The sequence below is a fragment of the Mirounga angustirostris genome, unplaced genomic scaffold, assembly GCF_029215605.1.
Source record: "Mirounga angustirostris isolate CCGP_5_RB_7025 unplaced genomic scaffold, mMirAng1.0.hap1 SCAF_10, whole genome shotgun sequence".
NCBI lineage: Eukaryota > Metazoa > Chordata > Mammalia > Carnivora > Phocidae > Mirounga > Mirounga angustirostris.
Window position 1 is genome coordinate 39,785,272 of NW_026991718.1, and position 18,894 is coordinate 39,804,165.

Sequence of the window (18,894 nt, forward strand, 5' to 3'; positions counted from 1 at the left end):
ATTAGGTTTAGATGAAGTCAAGAGGGGCAACTCTCATGATGGGATTAGTGCTTTTATAAAATGAGGAAGAGGCAGGAGGGCTGTCTCACGTTCTCTCCACAAGGGCCCGGAGGAAAGGTCACGTGAGCACACAGTGAGAAGGTGCTGCACGTCTGGTCTGCAAGCCAGGAAGAGGACCCTCACCAAAAGCTGGCACTGCTGGCGTCTTGATCTTGGATTTTCCAGCCTCTAGAATTGTGAAAAATAAATGGCTGTGGTTTAAGCCTCCCAGTCAGTGGTGCTTTATTCTGGCCGCCCAAGCCAACTAAAACGGAAGTAAAGGAACTAGCTCCAGGTCTGCTGGGCCTAAGTGGCAGGGATGGGATCAGAGGTTATGAGGGTGAAAATCTCAGCAGAAGCAAGGCAGGGAGGAGCAGGGAAGAAAGCAAAGAGGGATGGTAGAGGGTGTCGTGCCTTGGCCCTTCCGTGCCTCAGTGTCCTCGTCTGTAAAACAGTAATGACAGCAATAGGATACACATCCCAGGATTGCAAAGTGCTTAGAACAGCACCTGGCGCATGGTGAAGGCTACGCTGGTGTTTGCTCTTACCGCATTGTCGATGGATTTCATGGATGCAAGCAGATTAGTTAGGAGATTGTCACTATGATCTACACAAGAGATAATGAGGGTCGGGCTCACAGAGTGGCAATGGGGATAAAAAGCTGAGAAATTTGAAAGTTAATCACCGTAGGGCGCCTGGGTGGCTCAGTTGGTTAAGCGACTGCTTTCGGCTCAGGTCATGATCCCGGAGTCCTGGGATCGAGTCCCACATCGGGCTCCCGGCTTGTCGGGGAGCCTGCTTCTCCCTCTGACCCTATCCCCTCTCATGCTGTTTCTCTCTCTCTCTCTCTCTCTCTCTCGCAAATAAATAAATAAAAAAATCTTAAAAAAAAAAAAAAAGAAAGTTAATCACCGTAGAAAATAAGCAGTTGGTGGTTGTGATGTAGTGGGTGACAGAGAGGGGTCTCCAGCTGGTTTGGGTGACATAGTGACATTAATAGAAATAACTAACACTGTGTGCTCGGCTCTGTGCTGAATGTCCCTCCCTATGCCTCCAGAGCCTCATATGTATATATATAGTATAGTATATACTATATATTTATGTAGTATAATAAATAGCTGGGGACTGTAGCCTAGCCAAAATGGCACATCAAAAAAGTCCTCACAGGGGCGCCTGGGTGGCTTAGTTGGTTAAGCCTTTGACTCTTGATTTCCGTTCAGGTCATGATCTCAGGATCATGAGAAGGAGCCCTACTTCAGGCTCACACTCAGTGGGAGTTTGCTTGAGATTCTCTCCTTCTCCTTCTGCCCTTCCCCCCACTCATACATGCACACGCACGCATGCACGCTCTCTCTCAAATAAATAAATAAAATCTTTGGGGCACCTGGCTGACTCAGCCGGTTAAGTGACAGTAGGGGTAAGCTGGCCCTGTGAAGAGGGCCCCAGAGAAGGCTGCCCAAGCCAGAGATTTAAGGAAAGTGGAAGTTAGATTCAGTTAATCTGCAAAGCCAGGAAGGTCAGCCAAAAAAAACCAGACCCTGAGTTATACCAGCGGCAGGTACTTCATGGATGGGGGCAGATTAGCTTCTGGATCTGGGACCTCCTTGGGGAAGAGGGAAAGAGAATGGACCCCAAAGACTTTCTCCCAGAGGGCCTGAATGAAGCCCTAGGAGACTTTGAGCAGGAAGGTAATGAGTTTCCTTTAATGTGCTGGAGTGGGCTCCCAAGTACCCCCAGAGAAATAAACAAAGCTGCATTCCCTGCCCCACCCCATCTCCCCCATATGGGTCATATGTTCCCTGGACATATACAACGTAAAAGTCTGTCCCATTTGCTTTGCCTTTCTTCTATCCCAATATCTGTATGTTTTTTTGTGAATGGGGCATGGTAGTCATCACAGCCCCAGTATGGTGACCCCGGGGTGATGGTGTTAGCTGTGCTCTTTAGATTGCAAGTCACTGGGACTTCCTTTATTTAATTAATTAATTAATTTTAGAGAGAGAGACAGAGAGCAAGCCTGCAAGTGGGAGGAGGGGAAGAGGGAGAGGGAGAGAGAATCCCAAGCAGACTCTGCACTGAGTGCGGAGCCCGACACAGAGTTTGGTCCAACGATCCTGAGATCATGACCTGAGCTGAATTAAGAGTCCGTCGCTCAACTGACTGAGCCACCCAGGCGCCCCCTCACTGGGGAAAGGGGGTGTTTCAGCTTGGGTTTCCAGGGAAGCAGACTCTGAGCTGGTTTCATGTGCAGGATATTTATTAAGGAGTGCCTTAGGATTAACACCTATGGAAGGGGAGGAAGGGAGTGAGATGGGGCAGAGGATGAAGTCAAGCTTGGACAGCCTCAGTAACCCCGACACCCTGGGGGCCTCTGGCACTAGAGTTGTCCCAAGGTGTGCTGAGATGGCCTTGGGAAGGGTGAGCTGGCTCTCTGCAGCCGAGACAATATGGAGGGCCTGGCCCCTGTGTGCTGACGGTGCCCCTAGCCAGCTGGGGCAGTAAGCCCTCCCTGGAAGGAGGGCGTGGCAGGGCTCTCCGTGTCCATCACAGGGGGTTTAGGGTAAGAATACCTGAGGGCTGGAAATTGACTGCTGCCAGCGACTCCCCAGAAACTCCAAGTTTCTCCTGCACTGCCCCCTGGTTTTCCTCACTCTCCCTGTGAGTTTCCATCTTATCTCCTGTCTGCTTCCTATGTGGGTCTGGCCTCCTCTCTCCTGGGCACCACCTGGATCATTCTTACCAGGTTCTTCTGATCAAGTTCTGGAAGAGTTGTTCACTTTGACCTGGGACTGTCAGCCCCAAACTCTTGCATGGAATGCTGGTTCTGGAAATGTTACTATGTCTTTCAAAAGCTGGGTGATACCTGCAGGCAGGTTCATTGTCCTCCCTTCTTTTGTGTATGTTTAAAAAAATCTTAATAGAAAATATAAATCAACAAATCTCCTTCTGAAAGAACATGTTAGCTGGTGATGGGAGGAGGAGGTAGAGGGTGGGTGAAAGTGTGGATTCTGAAGTTAGAGTGTGCGAGTTGGAGTCCAGCTCCTAGTGCACAGAGGAGCTCAGCAAGAATCTCACCTCCCAAGGCTGAGCTCTGCTTCCCCAGCAAGGGCCCAGGGCAAGCGGGCCCATGACAGACGGGCACATGGGTGCCTGGCATACCCATGGCAGTTCTTTTATGGAAAAATATCAAGGATGAAGCCCACAATGTACTTTTTCTTTTTTTAAAGTTTTTATTTAAATTCAGTTAACATACAGCGTGATATTAGTTTCAGATAGACAATAGAGCGATTCAGCACTTCCATCCAACCCCCCGGGGCTCATCACAAGTGCGTTCCTTCATCCCCATCACCTGTTTCACCCCTCCCCCCACCTGCCTCCTCTCTGGTAACCGTCAGTTTGTTCTCTGTAGTTAAGAGTTTGTTTCTTGGTTTGTCTCTCTCTCTCTCTTTTTTTCCCCCTTTGCTCCTTTGTTTTGTTTCTTAAACTACACATATGAGTGAAATCATGTGGTGTTTGTCTTTCTCTGACAGGCTTATTTTGCTTCGTGTTATACTCTTTAGCTCCATCCATGCCACTGCAAATGGAAAGATTTCATTCTTTTTTATGGCTAAGTAATATTCTAGTGTGTGTGTGTGTGTGTGTGTGTGTATAGCATATCTTCTTTATCCACTCATCAATCGATGGACATTTCTTCTGTTTCCATAATTTGGTTGTTGTTGATAATGCTGCTATAAACATCAGGATGCATGTATTCCTTTGAATTAGTATTTTTGTATCCCTTGGGTAAGTACCTAGTAGTGCAATTGTGGGATAGTAGGGTAGTTCTGTTTTTAACTTCTTGAGGAACCTCCATACTGTTTTCTACAGTGGCTGCACCAGCCTGCATTCCCACCAACAACGCATGAGGGTTCCCCTTTCTCCACATCCTTGCCAACACCTGTTGTTTTTGTATTGTTGATTTTAGCCAAAATGTATTTAAAAAAGTTGTATGTGTCTGTATACAAGGACCAACTGGAAAAAATAATTTTAGTGATGGCTCATTTCTGGGAGACTATAAAATATATTTTTCTCTGTAGACCCAGATCTCCTTGGGTTAAGTGTGTGCATGCAGACTTGGAGAAAGCCTCCTCTTGGGCTGGAATTCTGGGCCCACAAGGAGGTGCCACAGGAACCTTGGGAAGAAGGGAAGCAGATCGCAGACCCTCTGGCCAGGGTGGCTGGTGGCCTGCTGGTGGGAGGGGATCTGGGCGGAGATTCTCCCTCACTAAGGCTGCTGACATTGGTCTGTGAGGCCAGGCCCCATATGGATTGCCATTTATGGGGCAAAAAGAACTTACCATCCTGAAAAACAACAGACCTCTGGCAAGGAATGAAAGAAGCAGGGATGGAGATGCTTCCCCACTCCGTCATAAAAGTATCAGTTGCCAGACGCCAGGGCGGCATTCCAAAAGCTGGTGGGGTCTCAGGGGCCAGATGGGGGTCACAGCAGACAGACGGACGACAGAGAGACGGTGGCTAGGGTTGCTGGCAGCACATTGCATCTCTTAGAAAGGACCGGCCAGGCCAGCAGCATTCTGGGCCACCACTCCTGGAGTTGGAATAACAAGAATGATAATCCCGATGGGTTTTTTCAGCACTGATTTTCTTCGCTGCCTTATCCTCTGCAGCATCATTCCTGTTCGTAAAAATGGCATTTGGCCATGTTGTGAAGAGCCAGTGTGGTAGCTGGTGGGAAGAAGGGATAGATTGTTAGGTTTTTGTTTTTGTTTTTTTTTTAAGATTTTATTTATTTATTTGAGAGAGAGAGAATGAGAGAGCACATGAGAGGGGGGAGGGTCAGAGGGAGAAGCAGGCTCCCAAGGAGCAGGGAGCCCGATGCGGGACTCGATCCCGGGACTCCAGGATCATGACCTGAGCCGAAGGCAGTCGCTTAACCAACTGAGCCACCCAGGCGCCCTAGATTGTTAGGTTTTGAAGTGCAGAGCACACTCCCAACTGGACTCGCCACAGAGGATGTCTTCAAGAAGCATTTGGTTTAAAAAAAATCATAAAATTAAAGAAATGAACAAAGTGGTGATTTTTATTTAAAAAAATCAGCAATACAGAAGCATAGAGAGTAAAAACTAAAGACCCTCTTTTCTTCCCTCTCTGACCCCACACCAATCCCTCTCTCTCCCCAGAGAAAAAGTCATCAGTTTAGTGTGTGTCCTTACATTCCAGAACATAAAAATGTACCTCATTCTTTCAAATGCCCACATATCTTTTCATTACAAGGATTGTTTGAGATTTTTACTGCGATAATGCTTCCATGAACTGAGCTTGGTGATTCCCAAACTGCGGTGTGTATGTGTGCGCGTTTGCACGTATGCATCAATATTTCCTTAGGACACATCCTTACAGTGGAACTTCTAGGTCAAAGGGCATGTACATTTTAAATGGTGCCAAATTGTCTTATAAAAAGCCTTTAATTCCTGCTGGATATCGCCATACTTTTATTTTTGCCAATTTGAGAGGTAAAAAATGCATGTCGTTGTTTTATTTTGCTTTATTAAAAGAATATTTATTCCATTTAAAAAATTATGGTAAAATATACATAACATTTACCATTGTAATCATTTTTAAGGGTATAGCTCTGTGGCATTGAGTACACCCACATTGTTCGGCAGCTATCACCACCCTCCTCCTCCAGAATTAATTGCTTTTGTTGGATTAGCTAGTGAGGATCTTTTTGTCTATGGACTATTATATTTTTCCTTCATGCCTCTCACCCTCCTTCCTTCTTCCTTTCCTCCTTCCCTCCTTCTCTTTGTGGCTTTTGCCTTTTTATGATCTCTGCAGATTTTCTAACTAGGCTGATATCCTTTTTCTTTCTCTCTTTTTTAAAAAATAAGAGTTTTTCTGTATTATGACTATGATCTATTTTCAGTTTTACATTTCTTGCATGTCTCCTTAAATATTACATTAGTTTTAATTTTTACAACATTTCTGCAAGATAAGTAGTATTATTCCCATTTTGTGGATGAAGAAGCTGAAGTTCAGAGGGGTCATGTGACCTGCCTGAGGTGACATAGCTGAGGTGGCAGAGACGAGATGAGACAGCTTGGTCTGGCTTTTCCACAGTCTCAGGCCACAGGGAAACTACATGAGGCAGTAAGGCTCTGATAGAGCATAAGGCCAGCCAGGTGTCTGGGAAGGCCAGGGGAGCTCAGGGGACTTCAGGGGGAGGCTGGAAGGATCTAGAAGTTGGCATTGCCAAGCAGGGAGGAAATCAGAGAGAGAATCCCCTCTTCCCCTGTTATTGCTGCATGGAGAGCCAACAAAGCACATATGAAATTTAGGTCTGTGGGTGTTCACTCCCCGCCTTACCGCCGTGGCCACGGAGCAGAGGCAGGAGGGTGTGGTCTGGTCCTTTCTGGGCACTCATTCCAGGCAGTTTCTAGTTCCTCCTCTCTCCCACAACCAATCAACCACAAGTTGGGTGGGTTTCACTTCCTCAGTGTCACTTCTCATCTTTTTTTTTTTTTTTTTTTTTTAAAGATTATTTATTTATTTATCTGAGAGAGAGAATGGGAGACAAAGAGCATGAGAGGGGGAGGATCAGAAGGAGAAGCAGACTCCCTGCCGAGCAGGGAGCCCGACGCGGGACTCGATCCCGGGACTCCAGGATCATGACCTGAACCGAAGGCAGCCGCTCAACCAACTGAGCCACCCAGGCGCCCCTCACTTCTCATCTTTTTGTCCCCTGCCAGAACCGGGCCCAGGTCCCCACTGTGTCTCCTAACTGGTCTTACCCCTTGTACTCTGGCTCCCTCCAGGTCCCCTCCATGCTGCAGTGCACATTTGGTGGTGCAACTCCTCTGCCTCAAACGCTTGGACGGTGCCTCAGCGCCTCTCACGCGGGCGCCGAACTCCTCAGCCTGGCCCACAGGCTCTTCACCTTCTGGCCCCTGCTTATCTCTCCCTTTCCCGAAGTTGTCTGCCTGGGTCCATGTGTCAATCAGACTGAATTCTGTGAACATGACTAACTCTCTCTCGTGCCTCAAGGCCTCTGCCTCTAGTGTTCCCTCTCCCTGGAATGCTGTTCCTTGGCTAACTTGTGCTCAAATGTTATGTCTCTCTTTAAACAACATTCCACTGGGAAACCCTCCCTGGAATGATGGGCTCAGTTATGGGTTGTGCTCTTGCACACATCCTACCACCTGATAATTTTCCTTTTGTCTGTCTGTCTGTCTCTGGACCCTGGCTGCACAATTAGAATTACCACAGCTGCGGGCGCCTGGGTGGCTCAGTTGGTTAAGCGTCTGCCTTCGGCTCAGGTCATGATCCTGGAGTCCCGGGATCGAGTCCCACATTGGGCTCCCTGCTCGGCGGGGAGTCTGCTTCTCCCTCTGACCCTCCCCCATCTCATGTGCTCTCTCTCTCTCTGTCATTCTCTCTCTCAAATAAATAAATAAATAAAATCTTTAAAAAAAAAGATCTTATTTATTTGATAGCGAGAGAGAGAGAGCATGCACAAACAGGGGGAGTGGCAGGCAAAGGGAGAGGGAGAAGCAGGCTCCCTGCTGAGCAAGGAGCCCCACACTCGGAACTCAATCCCAGGACCCTGGGAATCACAACCTGAACCGAAGGCAGAGCCCAACCAACTAAGCCACCCAGGCATCCCAGTTTTGTTTACTTTAGATTCATAGTAAAAATTACACGTTTAGCCACTTGTGTGTGGTTGGTTCCCCTTTGGAAGTCTCTCCTCCTCAGGCTGTGTTGAAACCAAATGCTATACCGTCAGAGGCCCCAAAACCCACCTCTGAAAGGTTGGTGTATAATTTAAGTTTCATGGAAAACTTCTTGAAATTTCCATTACTTATGAAGAGTAAAATATAATACAAATTCCCTGGCCACCATCCCTGCCATCTTTGTCCCCCAGCAGGCTTCTGCAGTTTCCTTGTCTCCAGTTTCTTCTCCTTTCCTCCATCTCTGAAAAAAACAGTTCTTGCAGACATGCAGCAGTTCAGCTCTTTCCCTCTGCTTGCATATTCCCTGCAGTAAGCCAGAAGCCAGAAGCTAGCTTTCAGTGAACAGATGGCTAGTTCCAGTGCTCTCCTGGGAGGCCTCAGTTCACCCTGACCTACTGTTCAGCCCTTTCTGTCAGGAATCAGTCCTACAGGCCCCAACACTGCACCACACTCCCAGGAGTGAGATACCACTCATGTCAGTGCAGCCTCAGCCCTGTGGCATGTGGGCAGGGGAGAGGCAGGAGAGGAGGAACTGGGAGGACAGTAAAAATGTGTCAGTATGGGAGAACTTCTCCCCATCCAAGGTCTGATGTAAGACCAGTGGAAGCAAAGGGATGGCTTAGGGGCTGGCTGAAGTTGCCCCAAGTTGACAGACTGTTATCAATGCCTGTTAGCCAAAGACCGCCAGGGACACACACAAAGCTGAATTAGTTAGACTTGCTGCTCTTTGCAGAGAGGAAAAGCTCATACCTTGGGAAACTGTGGGGCATCTCGGTAAGAGGGTAAGGGAAGGACTTGTTACAGAATTTGGTTTGTTTTGTTAGGTAACTTGGGGGAAGGTTCAAGGAAGCAGAGCTCAGCTCTCGATTGGGTGTTCTGAGGAAGGGGGTGTCCTTCTGACTGGACATCCGTAATAGCTTGCTCAGGTTCCCATAACAAAATACCACAGACTCGGTGCTTAAACAATAGAAATTTATTTTCTCACAGGTCTGGAGGCCAGAAGTTCAAAATCAAGGTGTGAGCAGGTGTGTTTTCTCCTGAGGCCTCTTTCCTTGGCCGGAAGAGGGCCGCCTTCTTGCTGTGTCCTCACGTGGCTGTCCATCTGGGCCCACGTGCCCCTGGTGTCTCTGTTGTGCGTCCAAATTTCCTCCCCTTACAGGGACAGCTGTCAGATTGGATTTGGGCCTCCAGTCACCGTCTCATTTTAATCACTTCTTTAAAGACCCTGTCTTCAAATACAGTCACATTCTGAGGTACCGGGGTATGGCCTTCAACATTTGATTTTTTTGTGTGTGGGGGGGAACACCATTCAGCCCAGAATGGTATCTTAAAACATCTTGTCTATAAGGTGGGGGAATCATAAAGGCTAAAGCTGGGATTAGGGAAGAAGCAGCAGTTACTCATTAGCCAGGACATGGGGATGTCTGGTCCTTTTTGTGGTTTGGACAAGGTTCATGTCTTGTCTGTGTGGAGACATGATTATGGAGTCATCTGGTTTTCGTCTTCCTGCACCACAGTCTCAGAGTGGCCTTGCCAGTTGTTGCTATATTGTGAAATTGTTTACATTCACCATACAACGATCAGTAGGCGAACACCACGGCCTGGCTGTGGATATTGGCGGCTTGTAGCCACACCAAGGCCTCCCTGATAAAGCTAGGCCACTCCCTGCTGTCAGGGGAGGTTTTCTCCTTCCCAGGATCCAGGTACACACAGCGGACTTGCTCAGCAAAAGCAGCTGTGGGATAATTGCTACCCTTTCCCACTTGCAAATTCTGGCGCCAATAGCGGGTGACCAAGAGAGCGTGGCAATTCTGGTTCCCCTTTGGGAATGCATGGAGCCTGAAGGCCTGGACAGGCAGGAAGCAGGTCTGCCGTGGCGCCCGTTGAGCACACACCCTGATGCTGTAGCCCCCGGCTGGAATACCTGGGAATTCCTGGCACTCCGTTTCACCCGGTGTATTAGTTTTCTGTTGCTGTGTAACAAATCACTAACCCAGTGGATTAGAAGAGCACACATTTATTGACTCACAGTCTCTCTGGGTCAGGAGTTCAGGCATGGCTTACCTGGGTCATCTGCGTCGGGTAACACAAGGCTGCAGTCCAGTTGCTGCCCAGGACGGGGCTCTCACCAGAGGTGCTACTGGGGGAAAGGATCAACTTCTGTGCTCACTCAGGTTGTTGGCAGAATTCATTTCCTCATGGCTGTAGGACTCATGATAGCTTGCTTCCTCAAAGATGGCAATGGAGAGACTCCAAGCAAGATTGGCACCATGTTCTCGTGTAATCCCATCCAGGGAATCACATACGTCCCATCATCTTTGTCACCTTCCATCAGTGAGAAGCATGTCACAGGTTCTGCTCACAACTCAAGGGGAGGCAATTCAACAAAAGTGTGAATACCAGGAGGCAGGATCAAGAGGCCTGCCCTCCATACCTGGGCTGTCCTGACCATCTTGGGAAATGTGCAGTGTGTTAAGTGATCAGGATTTGGATGGCTGCAGGTTGGTCAAGCCAGGCTGGCTGGGTGAGGCCAGGAGAGGGCCCAGAGGTATGGTGGAAGCCACGGCAAATCCTCTGTGCACCCTGAAAACTTTGTTTCTGAGGGAAGGTCTGATTTTGGGGAAAGAATGAATAGGCCTTCAGCATATAATTTCCTCAGATGACTGCTGTGAAGGGGACAAGCCTCATAGATTTACGTAAATTCCAGAATCCATTGGTAGGGGCACAAAAGGAAGAACTTAAGAGTAGGTGAACAGAGGAAGGACATATCAACAGTATATGAAGGAGAAATAGAAAGTAGCAGGGAAAGGTTTAGGAACATCTCATCTGGCAATGAGATGCAAGGACAATACTCAAGCGAGGAACTGAACTGGATACAGAAATTCTGGATAGGCAGAGAGGAGGCTAGGGGTACGTTCAGCATCTCCTTCCTAACCATGAAGGGGAAGCCAGGAAGGCCAATCAGCGTAGATTGGCCTTCTAACCTGGAAGATAGGTGAGGACCTGGTCGTGCCAGCCTGCCTGTCGCTGGGTCTGGGGCCCCACTGTGAAGTCATAGGGACTCAGGAATGTCTGTATAGACAATGTATATAGCATAGATGCGATTCTCTTGAATGTCTGGACACTGAGTATCTTATAGAATACATTTCACTTAAGGATGGGTCTAAGGTAGGAAGCTCCACCTAAAAAAAATATTAGAACCAAACAAAATGGTTCATTCACTAGACATTTCATCCTAGATATTCGCATCAGTGTATGACCATATCCTGGGCCATAAAACAAGTCCCAATTAAGATAAAATCATTGCAATCATACAGAATATGTTCTCAGATTACAGTGGACTTAGATCAGAAATCAATAACAAGATGTGTGGGAAAAATCCATAATTTGAAAAATAAGCAACATACTTTTAAACTATCCATGGTCAAAGAAAAAAGCCACCAGGGGAATTAGAGAGTATTCCAGGGGTGCCTGAGGCTCAGTCGGTTAAGCGTCTGCCTTTGGCTCAGGTCATGATCTTAGGATCCTACTCAGCAGGAAGTCTCCTTCTCCCTCTCCCTCTGCTGCTCCCCCTGCTTGTGCTCTCTCCCTCATGCTTGCTCTCTCTCAAATAAATAAATAAAATAAAATTCAAAAAGTATTCCAAATTGAATGATAATGAAAATACAGCTTTTCAAAAATCTGGGCAATGCATCTAAACCAGTACTTTGAGGGAAATTTATAGCTTTAACATGCTTATATTAGAAAAGAAAGGTTTAAAGTTAATGACCCAACACTCCTTAAGCAGCTAGAAAAAGAAGAGGAAAATAAATTCAAAGTAAGTAAAAGGAAGGGCATCATAAAGAGCAGGAATCAAGGGAATAGGGAAGAGACAAACAACAGGAGAAAACTAACAAACTCGGTCTCGTTTTGTCACACATTTTCTCTCCCCCTCTTCCCTCTAGCCCCAGTTGATGGGTGGAGACTTCATTTGGAGTGGGGGAAAGAGTATGAAATAATAATAGTTCCTGATGCTTTCATCTCACAACCAGAGAGACTATTTTTGCCAGTAGGTGGCAGTGCTGGTAATCTGAAAACGCCGACAGGCTACACTTCGGGTCGGTTGGGGGGCCAAGGTTTGCAGTTCGGCTGAAAACGGGTCGTTTGAAGACCGGAGAGTCAGCTCCAGAAAGCAAATCCTCACTGAAACCTAGGACAAGAAAAATTTAGCGATTTCACACAAATACCTCAAACTTAAACGACTGTGGAACGAAAGCTGGAAAAACTTGGCTTCTTAAAGCCAGGGGTTCTTTACTGGAGTTTTGTAGATGGGCGCCTGCGGTTCAGAAAACTCCTCCCATCGTGTGTAAATCTGGGCCACTGCGCCTCCCCGCACGTCTCCCCGCCTTTGCTTCCAGTTTCTATCGAGTCTCAAAATGGACAGCAACTCAGAATTAAGAACCCCCACTACACCCCTCAGAAGGTGATCCCGCGTAAGTCTGGGCTATACAGAAAGGCTGGTAAAGTGCACTCCGGCCTCGGGTAGCAGGTGGCAAGGGCTGGGCACAGCTAGGGGCTTTGATAATTTTTTTCTTCCTGAAGCATCAACGCTGTGAAAAGGCCCTTGGAAAGTTTGGGGCAGAAAGGGAGCGAAAACATTTTGTAGGCCTGCAATGTGCATCAAACAAGATGCTTTCCATCAATGTCCTCGTCTAATCTGTGAGGTAATCCGAGTTTGGTGTTCACATGCTTAATATTATTACCCCACATCCCTTATTATCCCTATTATTACCCCACATCGGACACTTAATGGAGTGCCGGCCTTTGTGGTTCCGGACTTTAAGTGTATGCACATACTGACTATTCCCCTCTTTTATTTATTTATTTATTTATATTTTTTTTAAAGATTTTTTAAAGATTTTATTTATTTATTTGAGACAGAGAGCATGAGAGGGAGGAGGGTCAGAGGGAGAAGCAGACTCCCTGCCAAGCAGGGAGCCCGATGCGGGACTCGATCCCGGGACTCCAGGATCATGACCTGAGCCGAAGGCAGTCGCTCAACCAACTGAGCCACCCAGGCGCCCCTATTCCCCTTTTACAGACAAAACTTCAATGCCATTTCCTTTGTTTAAATGAGCTTGCCTTAAAAAAAAAAGAAAATAGCCTATATTTGTTTCTTTGGTCTGTCTCTTTCGATCAAGAGCCACCCTCAGAACTGGTAGCCTAAATACAGACGTGAGGGTAGGAGCCAATAGGATTTCTGCGCGAGGCTGGAAGACGGTGCTGGAACTGGACTCTTCCCTTCTGGCCGCCTCACACGGTGGCCGGCGGCCCCGGCCGGGTTTGGGCGGGAGAAGCGGGACTGAGGGGCAGCGGGGTGGGGGGTGGGAGGTCAGGGTGGGAGGTCAGGGCCCCGCCCCCCGTGGCCGCCGCTGCCCGGCTCGCCCCAGCCCCGCCCGCAGGCGGCCGCGCGAACTGCAGGGAGAGCCGACGCCAGGCGCGGGGCTGCCGGCCCGCGCCCCCCACGCCCGGTCCCCCGAGCCCCGCGCGCCATGGCGAGCGCCCCGCTAGTCCGCAGCTCCGCGGCCGCCGGCTAGCCGGACTGTGCGGTCACTGCTGCCTTACTCCTTCCCCCTCCCCCCGCCGCCTCCCGGGGCTCCGAGCCGCGGTGGGGAGGATGAGTCCCTGGAGCTGGTTCCTGCTGCCGACCCTCTGCCTCCTGCCCCCCGGCGCAGCCCCGCGGCGCGGCGCGCCTGCCTCCGCCAACTGCGAGCTCAAGCCCCAGGTAAGGCGCGCGTCCGGCGCGGGCGAGGCTGCTTCCCCGCACCTCGCGGGAGTGGTTACCGTCCCAGGCCGGCGAAGCACCGCGCCCTCGGATCCCGTGCGTCCGGCCGCGGCCCCGCGTTCCCCTTTCTGGCGGGGGGCGCAGCCCCCCGGCCGTATGAGACCCTGTCCCCAGCCTTCGCTATTGGGCAGGGCAGCAGAAGGGGGAGTCCCGGCGGGGCCTCCTGGGTCTCTCCAGCCTGCTTCGCGGGCTTTAGGGGACGTCGGGCGGATGAGTCTTCGACGACCGAGCGGTGCAGGGACTTGGGCACATTTACTTTGGAAGTTTGTTTTGCCCTCTCTTGCCTAGCGTTTAATTTCTCCTGCTTTTATTGAGATGGTAAAAGCGCCCTGCAGCTGCTTGACTTAACCTTCATATATTCAATACCCGAGTTAGAAGGGATTTGGGGGAGCTGAAGCCATTCCCCTTGTTTTACCGATCTGGGAAACTGAGGCTCCGAGAGGGACCTTTGTGCCCCAGGTGACAGAGCGCATTCGCGAAGTAACCACATGTGACAGCCTCGCGTTCACGCACACGCGCTTCCCTAGATATTCGCATCAGCGTTTTGCAGGTGAGGGGAACTCAGGCGAGCGAGTCCCGGTGACCTGCCCCGGTCCACCAGCCCTCCAGGAGCAGAAGCCGAGCGGAAATAGGACAGGTCTTGCGCCTCCGAGACTGGCCTTCTATCGAGATTTCCTTCTCCTGATCAGTTTTCTTATGCTCGGAATTTTCTGTCGTTCTCAAGTTCCTCTTTTCCGACCTCCTTGGAGCTTGAATTTTGTGTTTGTGTCGGTGGGTCTGATCTCTGGATCTCTGGAGCTGGGGAGGGTGATCCTAGGCCCGTCCTTTGGATGGCTTGTGCACCCTCGGACACTAGGTCGGCCCACCTTCGGTGACACCTGTGCAGCATCGTGGGCCCCGTCACCCTGGCTGGTGGTAATTTATATTCATCATCCTAACCACAGCGAAGGAGAGGGTGACCTAATTGAGCCTTCCTGTTCCACGGGGTTTAGCGGGGAGTCACACTGAGCTCCCTAACGCGTCTTGGGCTGCGGACAGGCGGAGGCTCTCCCTCTAGGAAGGCGGGAGGCGCAGTCGCCGGAGAGGAATGGTATGGCAGCTGCGCTCTTGTTCTACAAAGCAGAAATCCATCCTTTCCTATGAAAGCAAACGTTTTTCACTGCTGCAAATCCACTCGTAATTATAGTGTGACCAGTGAGTCTTGATAACGTCTCTGTTTCTCTTGATTCTTGAACCTGTCTTCATGGCCTTTTCACTCTCTAGTTCTCAAACTTTTTGGTCTCAGGACCCATCTACGTTCTAAGAAAGTATTGAGGACTCCAAAGAGCCTTTATGTATGTGGGTTAATGGAAATATTAGTAAAACACAAGAATACATAAGGACACATGCCATTAATTGTTATAGCAGTGATATTATGCTACACCTGTAGCCTCTAGAAAAGTCTATTTGTATACACTTAGGAGAGAATGAGAGCGTAAGAGGAAAATATCTTAGTATTATTATTGAAATAGTTCTGACTTTACAGACTGCTCAGAAGGGTCTTGGGGACAGCCTCAGGTCCCCGGACCACATTTTGAAAATCTGTGTTCTGTTCTGTGGGCAAACTGTCTTATCCCCTGCCGAGGTCAGGTCAGTCAGTGGCAGGACTGTGGGTGGGTGCCCGAGGAGGTTGAGGTCTTGAGATTGTAGAGCTCCGGAATCCAGCCTCCAATCCAGTGCAGCGGCTTACTGGGTAGCATTCTGCGGCTTGAGAGCTGGTTTGGTGGTCAACTTTTGTTAATCATTACAGAGAGCTCTTCTGAGCTGGTCTGTCTGCAGATATTGCAGGCTTTGCACTGAGCACCACGCAGGTTGTCTCTTATCTATACTTAAACAGAACTCAGTAAGTGTTCTTTATTATTCCTGCCTCTGTTCTTTCACATGTGCTATTTCTTCCCCCACATATCCACATGCTTGCTCCTATACTTCCATCTGGTCTTTCCTCAAACTCTTTGAAAGAGACCTTTCCTGATTATCTATTAAAGATTATGTCAACCCCCTGACCCACCTGCCCTCCTATCTGCCTTTCCTGCTTTATTTTTTCCCGGAGCACTTAACTGATAAAAATTTGTTTGCTTCTGCTTCCCTAACCCCCCCCCCACACACACACCATGTAATCTGCATAAGGGTAGGAATTTTTGTCTGTTTGGCTTGCTGCTGCCTCCCCAGTGCTTAGAAGAGTGCCTGGCTGCAGTAGATGCTCAATAAATATTTGTGAATGAAGAGTGTCAACTAAAGCCAACTCACTTTGGTATCATCCTAGCTGGTGTGCTGAAGAGTACTTTTGGAAAAGTGCCATTATCACAGGCCCCAGGAGGCTGGGACGGGAGGGAGCTGAGGGGTGCAGCCGCTAAGGGACTTAGTCTGCATTGCACAAGTTGTCATTGTGCTCCTTTGTTTCATTGCATGGATTACTGATGTGTGTGTTAAAATCGCCAGTGACTCAGTTGACAGAGCCTGTAGCTTCTTGCGTCTGTCATCCATGGCCGCGTCTTTTTCTTTCAGGGCAGTTGCAGCAAGGTTCAGAAGGGGAGTGTTTATGGTGTTAAGTTTTTATTCTATTCAGTCATAATGGTTTTTTTTTTTAAGATTTTATTTATTTATTTGACACAGAGAGAGAGCACAAGCAGGGGGAGCCACAGGCAGAGGGAGAAGCAGGCTTCCCGCGGAGCTCGATCCCAGGACCCCAGGATCATGACCTGAGCCGAAGGCAGCGGCTTAACTGACTGAGCCATCCAGGCGCCCATCCTTCAGTCAAATGTTAAAACACATGGCTTCAACTAGTGGCACATGGTGGCCACAGTTACACTGAAATGGGCTAGTAGAACAATTTTGTTCTTTTCCTTTTGTGGAGACAAAACAGCCCCACCCCTGAGTATAAGGGCGGCAGGGGCAGTTGCACCCCTCGGACCCACGCAGTGGCCCGGGGGGTTGCTGGTGGGCAAAGGCACGGGGAGAGCTCCTGGATCAGAAGCCCTGAAGACTTTTCTTTCAGCTCCTGCTCTACCCAAGGCGTGCCTGGGAGGGCGCCGTCAGTGGCCGGCAGAGGGGGTTGCTGGTGCCCCGTGGGACAGAGCTATCCCCTTGGTCAGAGCAGAGCTCCGTTTACTGAAGAAGCTCTATAAGATGAGGAACGTTTCTTTAAAAACACTTCAAAACCCCTGACTTAAAAAAGTGGGAAAGCCCCCCAGATTGTGTTATTTTGAAAAGACAGAGTGGGAAAAGGTGGCAATCTGAGGATTTAAAAATGGTGTGGGGGTGCCTGGGTGGCTCAGTCAATTAAGCGTCCAACTCTTGAGTTCGGCTCAGGTCATGATCTCAGGGTTGTGAAATCAAGCCCTGTGTCAGGTTCCATGCTCAGCGCAGAGTCGGCTTGAGATTCTCTCTTTTCCTTTCCCTCTGCCTCCCCCCACCCTCTGGCTCATTCTCTCTCTCTCAAATAAATAAATAAATAAATAAATAAATAAATCTTCAAAAAAAATGTTAGTGTGGATTTATTTGGGGAGGTCATGGGGCTAGGGAAGGGGACCTGGACAGAGCCTTTTCAGATTCTGAGTCAGGAAGTGCTCCTGAGCCACCTTGTACCTACTAGAGTATTCGTGGAAGGAGATAGGACGCTGAATCATGAGTATAGCCTGTTGCATGTTAAGGTCGCATATTGTGGTGTTTTAAACCCAGGGCTCAGCCTGCCTGGCTTCGAATCCACTCAGCAGCTAGGGGACCTTGGGTAACATCTTAACCCTCTCAAGGTTTCCATTTCTGCATGTGGAAATGGCCAGCATCTTAATTAGTTCTGTATCTTCTCAACTGCCTTTCTTCCGATTCTCTCCTGAATGGGGGGTGCCTGGCAGGCTTTCACCCCCACCATGCTACCAAAACTCTTCTTGTTTAGGTCCCCAGTGTCCTCAGTGTTGCTCCATCCAAAGGCCAGTTCTCAAATCCTTGTCTCATTTGGCCCATCAGCCACACTGAACCCCTTGCTTACATTCTCCTCCTTGAAGCGCTGTCTTCAGTTGGCTTCCCAGTCTTTCGATTTTCTCAGCAACCTCGATGGTCACTTCTCTCATTCTCTTTCGCTGCTGCTCTTCTTTCCCTTGACTTTGCAAGGTTAGATTATTTCTAGACCTTTTTTTCCCCAGTTTACACACAGTCCCTTGGAAATCTTACTCAGTCCCATGACTTTAAATAACATCTAAATGGTGACAGTACCTCGTGTTTATCTCTGGCCCAGGCCTCTCCGAAAGTCCATACTCCTGCATCCACCTCCTAGCTCAACCTCCCCACTTGGTTGTTTGCTTGATACCTCGACTCAGCAGGGCCCAAGCCAGACTTCTGACCTTCCACTCTGCTCCTGCTCCATCCTGTCTCTCCTCTCTCTTGGTTGATGGCAACTTCAGCCTTTTAATTAACCAATTCCTCAGCAAGTCCTATTAGCTCTAGCTTCCAGAATATATCCATCACATCTCAGTTCTGTCACTACCACTGTGTTCTCTCTCTTGGATTCTTTTGGTAATGTCCTAACTGACTCTCTTGCGTCTGTCCTCATCCCTCCATAGTTTACTCCTCATGGCCACCAGAGTGATCCTGTTTATGCATTAGGTCGGCTCCTATTGTTCCTCTCACAGAAACCTGCCCTAGCTCCAGTGTGGCCTGGCCTTGCTCACCTCTCTGACCTTTCCCCTGCTTTGCTCTTCTCTCATCCTGCCGTAGTTATGATGACATCCTTGCTAGAACCTTCCTAGAACCTAGAACCAGGGCCTTTGCACTGCTGTTCCCTCCTCCTGGAGGAAATGCTCTTCTCTCAGACATCCCCCCGGTTTGCCCTTTCACCTCCCTTCACAGCAAGGCCTAAATCTCCTACCAGACATTCCGTTATTTTCTGATCACTTTATTTAAGGCTGAATATCTCCTGCACCCGTATTCCCTGTTCCCTTTCCTGCTTCCATCTTCTCCACAACAGATATCACTGACATACCCGAGGCAGGGACCTGTTTTTCATTCACTGTTGTATTCCTAGTGCCCTAGAATACCCCAGCGTCTCCTGCCTACAACAGTGCCTGATACATAATAAGTGCTGCATAAATAATTGTGGAGTAAATGCACTTTGAACAAATGTAGTAGGAGCATTCATGTGCAATGCTTGGATTGTCCCTGGTGCACAGTGACCATTATTGTTCTTAGCGTCATTATTGTTACTACGTGGCTGGATGCCAGAATGTGAGTCTTTTTTTTTTTTTTCTTTTTTACCATGAGCAGTTTTCA

At 48.8% G+C, this 18,894-nt stretch overlaps 1 protein-coding gene across 1 annotated transcript in view; it reads left to right on the plus strand.

The window, feature by feature from the left end:
- The first annotated feature begins 13,178 nt into the window (after positions 1–13,178).
- TRABD2A (TraB domain containing 2A) overlaps positions 13,179–18,894 on the plus strand; it is a 50,854-nt gene continuing 45,138 nt past the window's right edge. Inside the window, exon 1 of the mRNA XM_054509748.2 lies at positions 13,179–13,533. Within this exon, the coding sequence (XP_054365723.1) occupies positions 13,426–13,533 (108 nt within the window). The 5' untranslated portion in view covers positions 13,179–13,425. The remainder of the gene's footprint in view (positions 13,534–18,894) is intronic.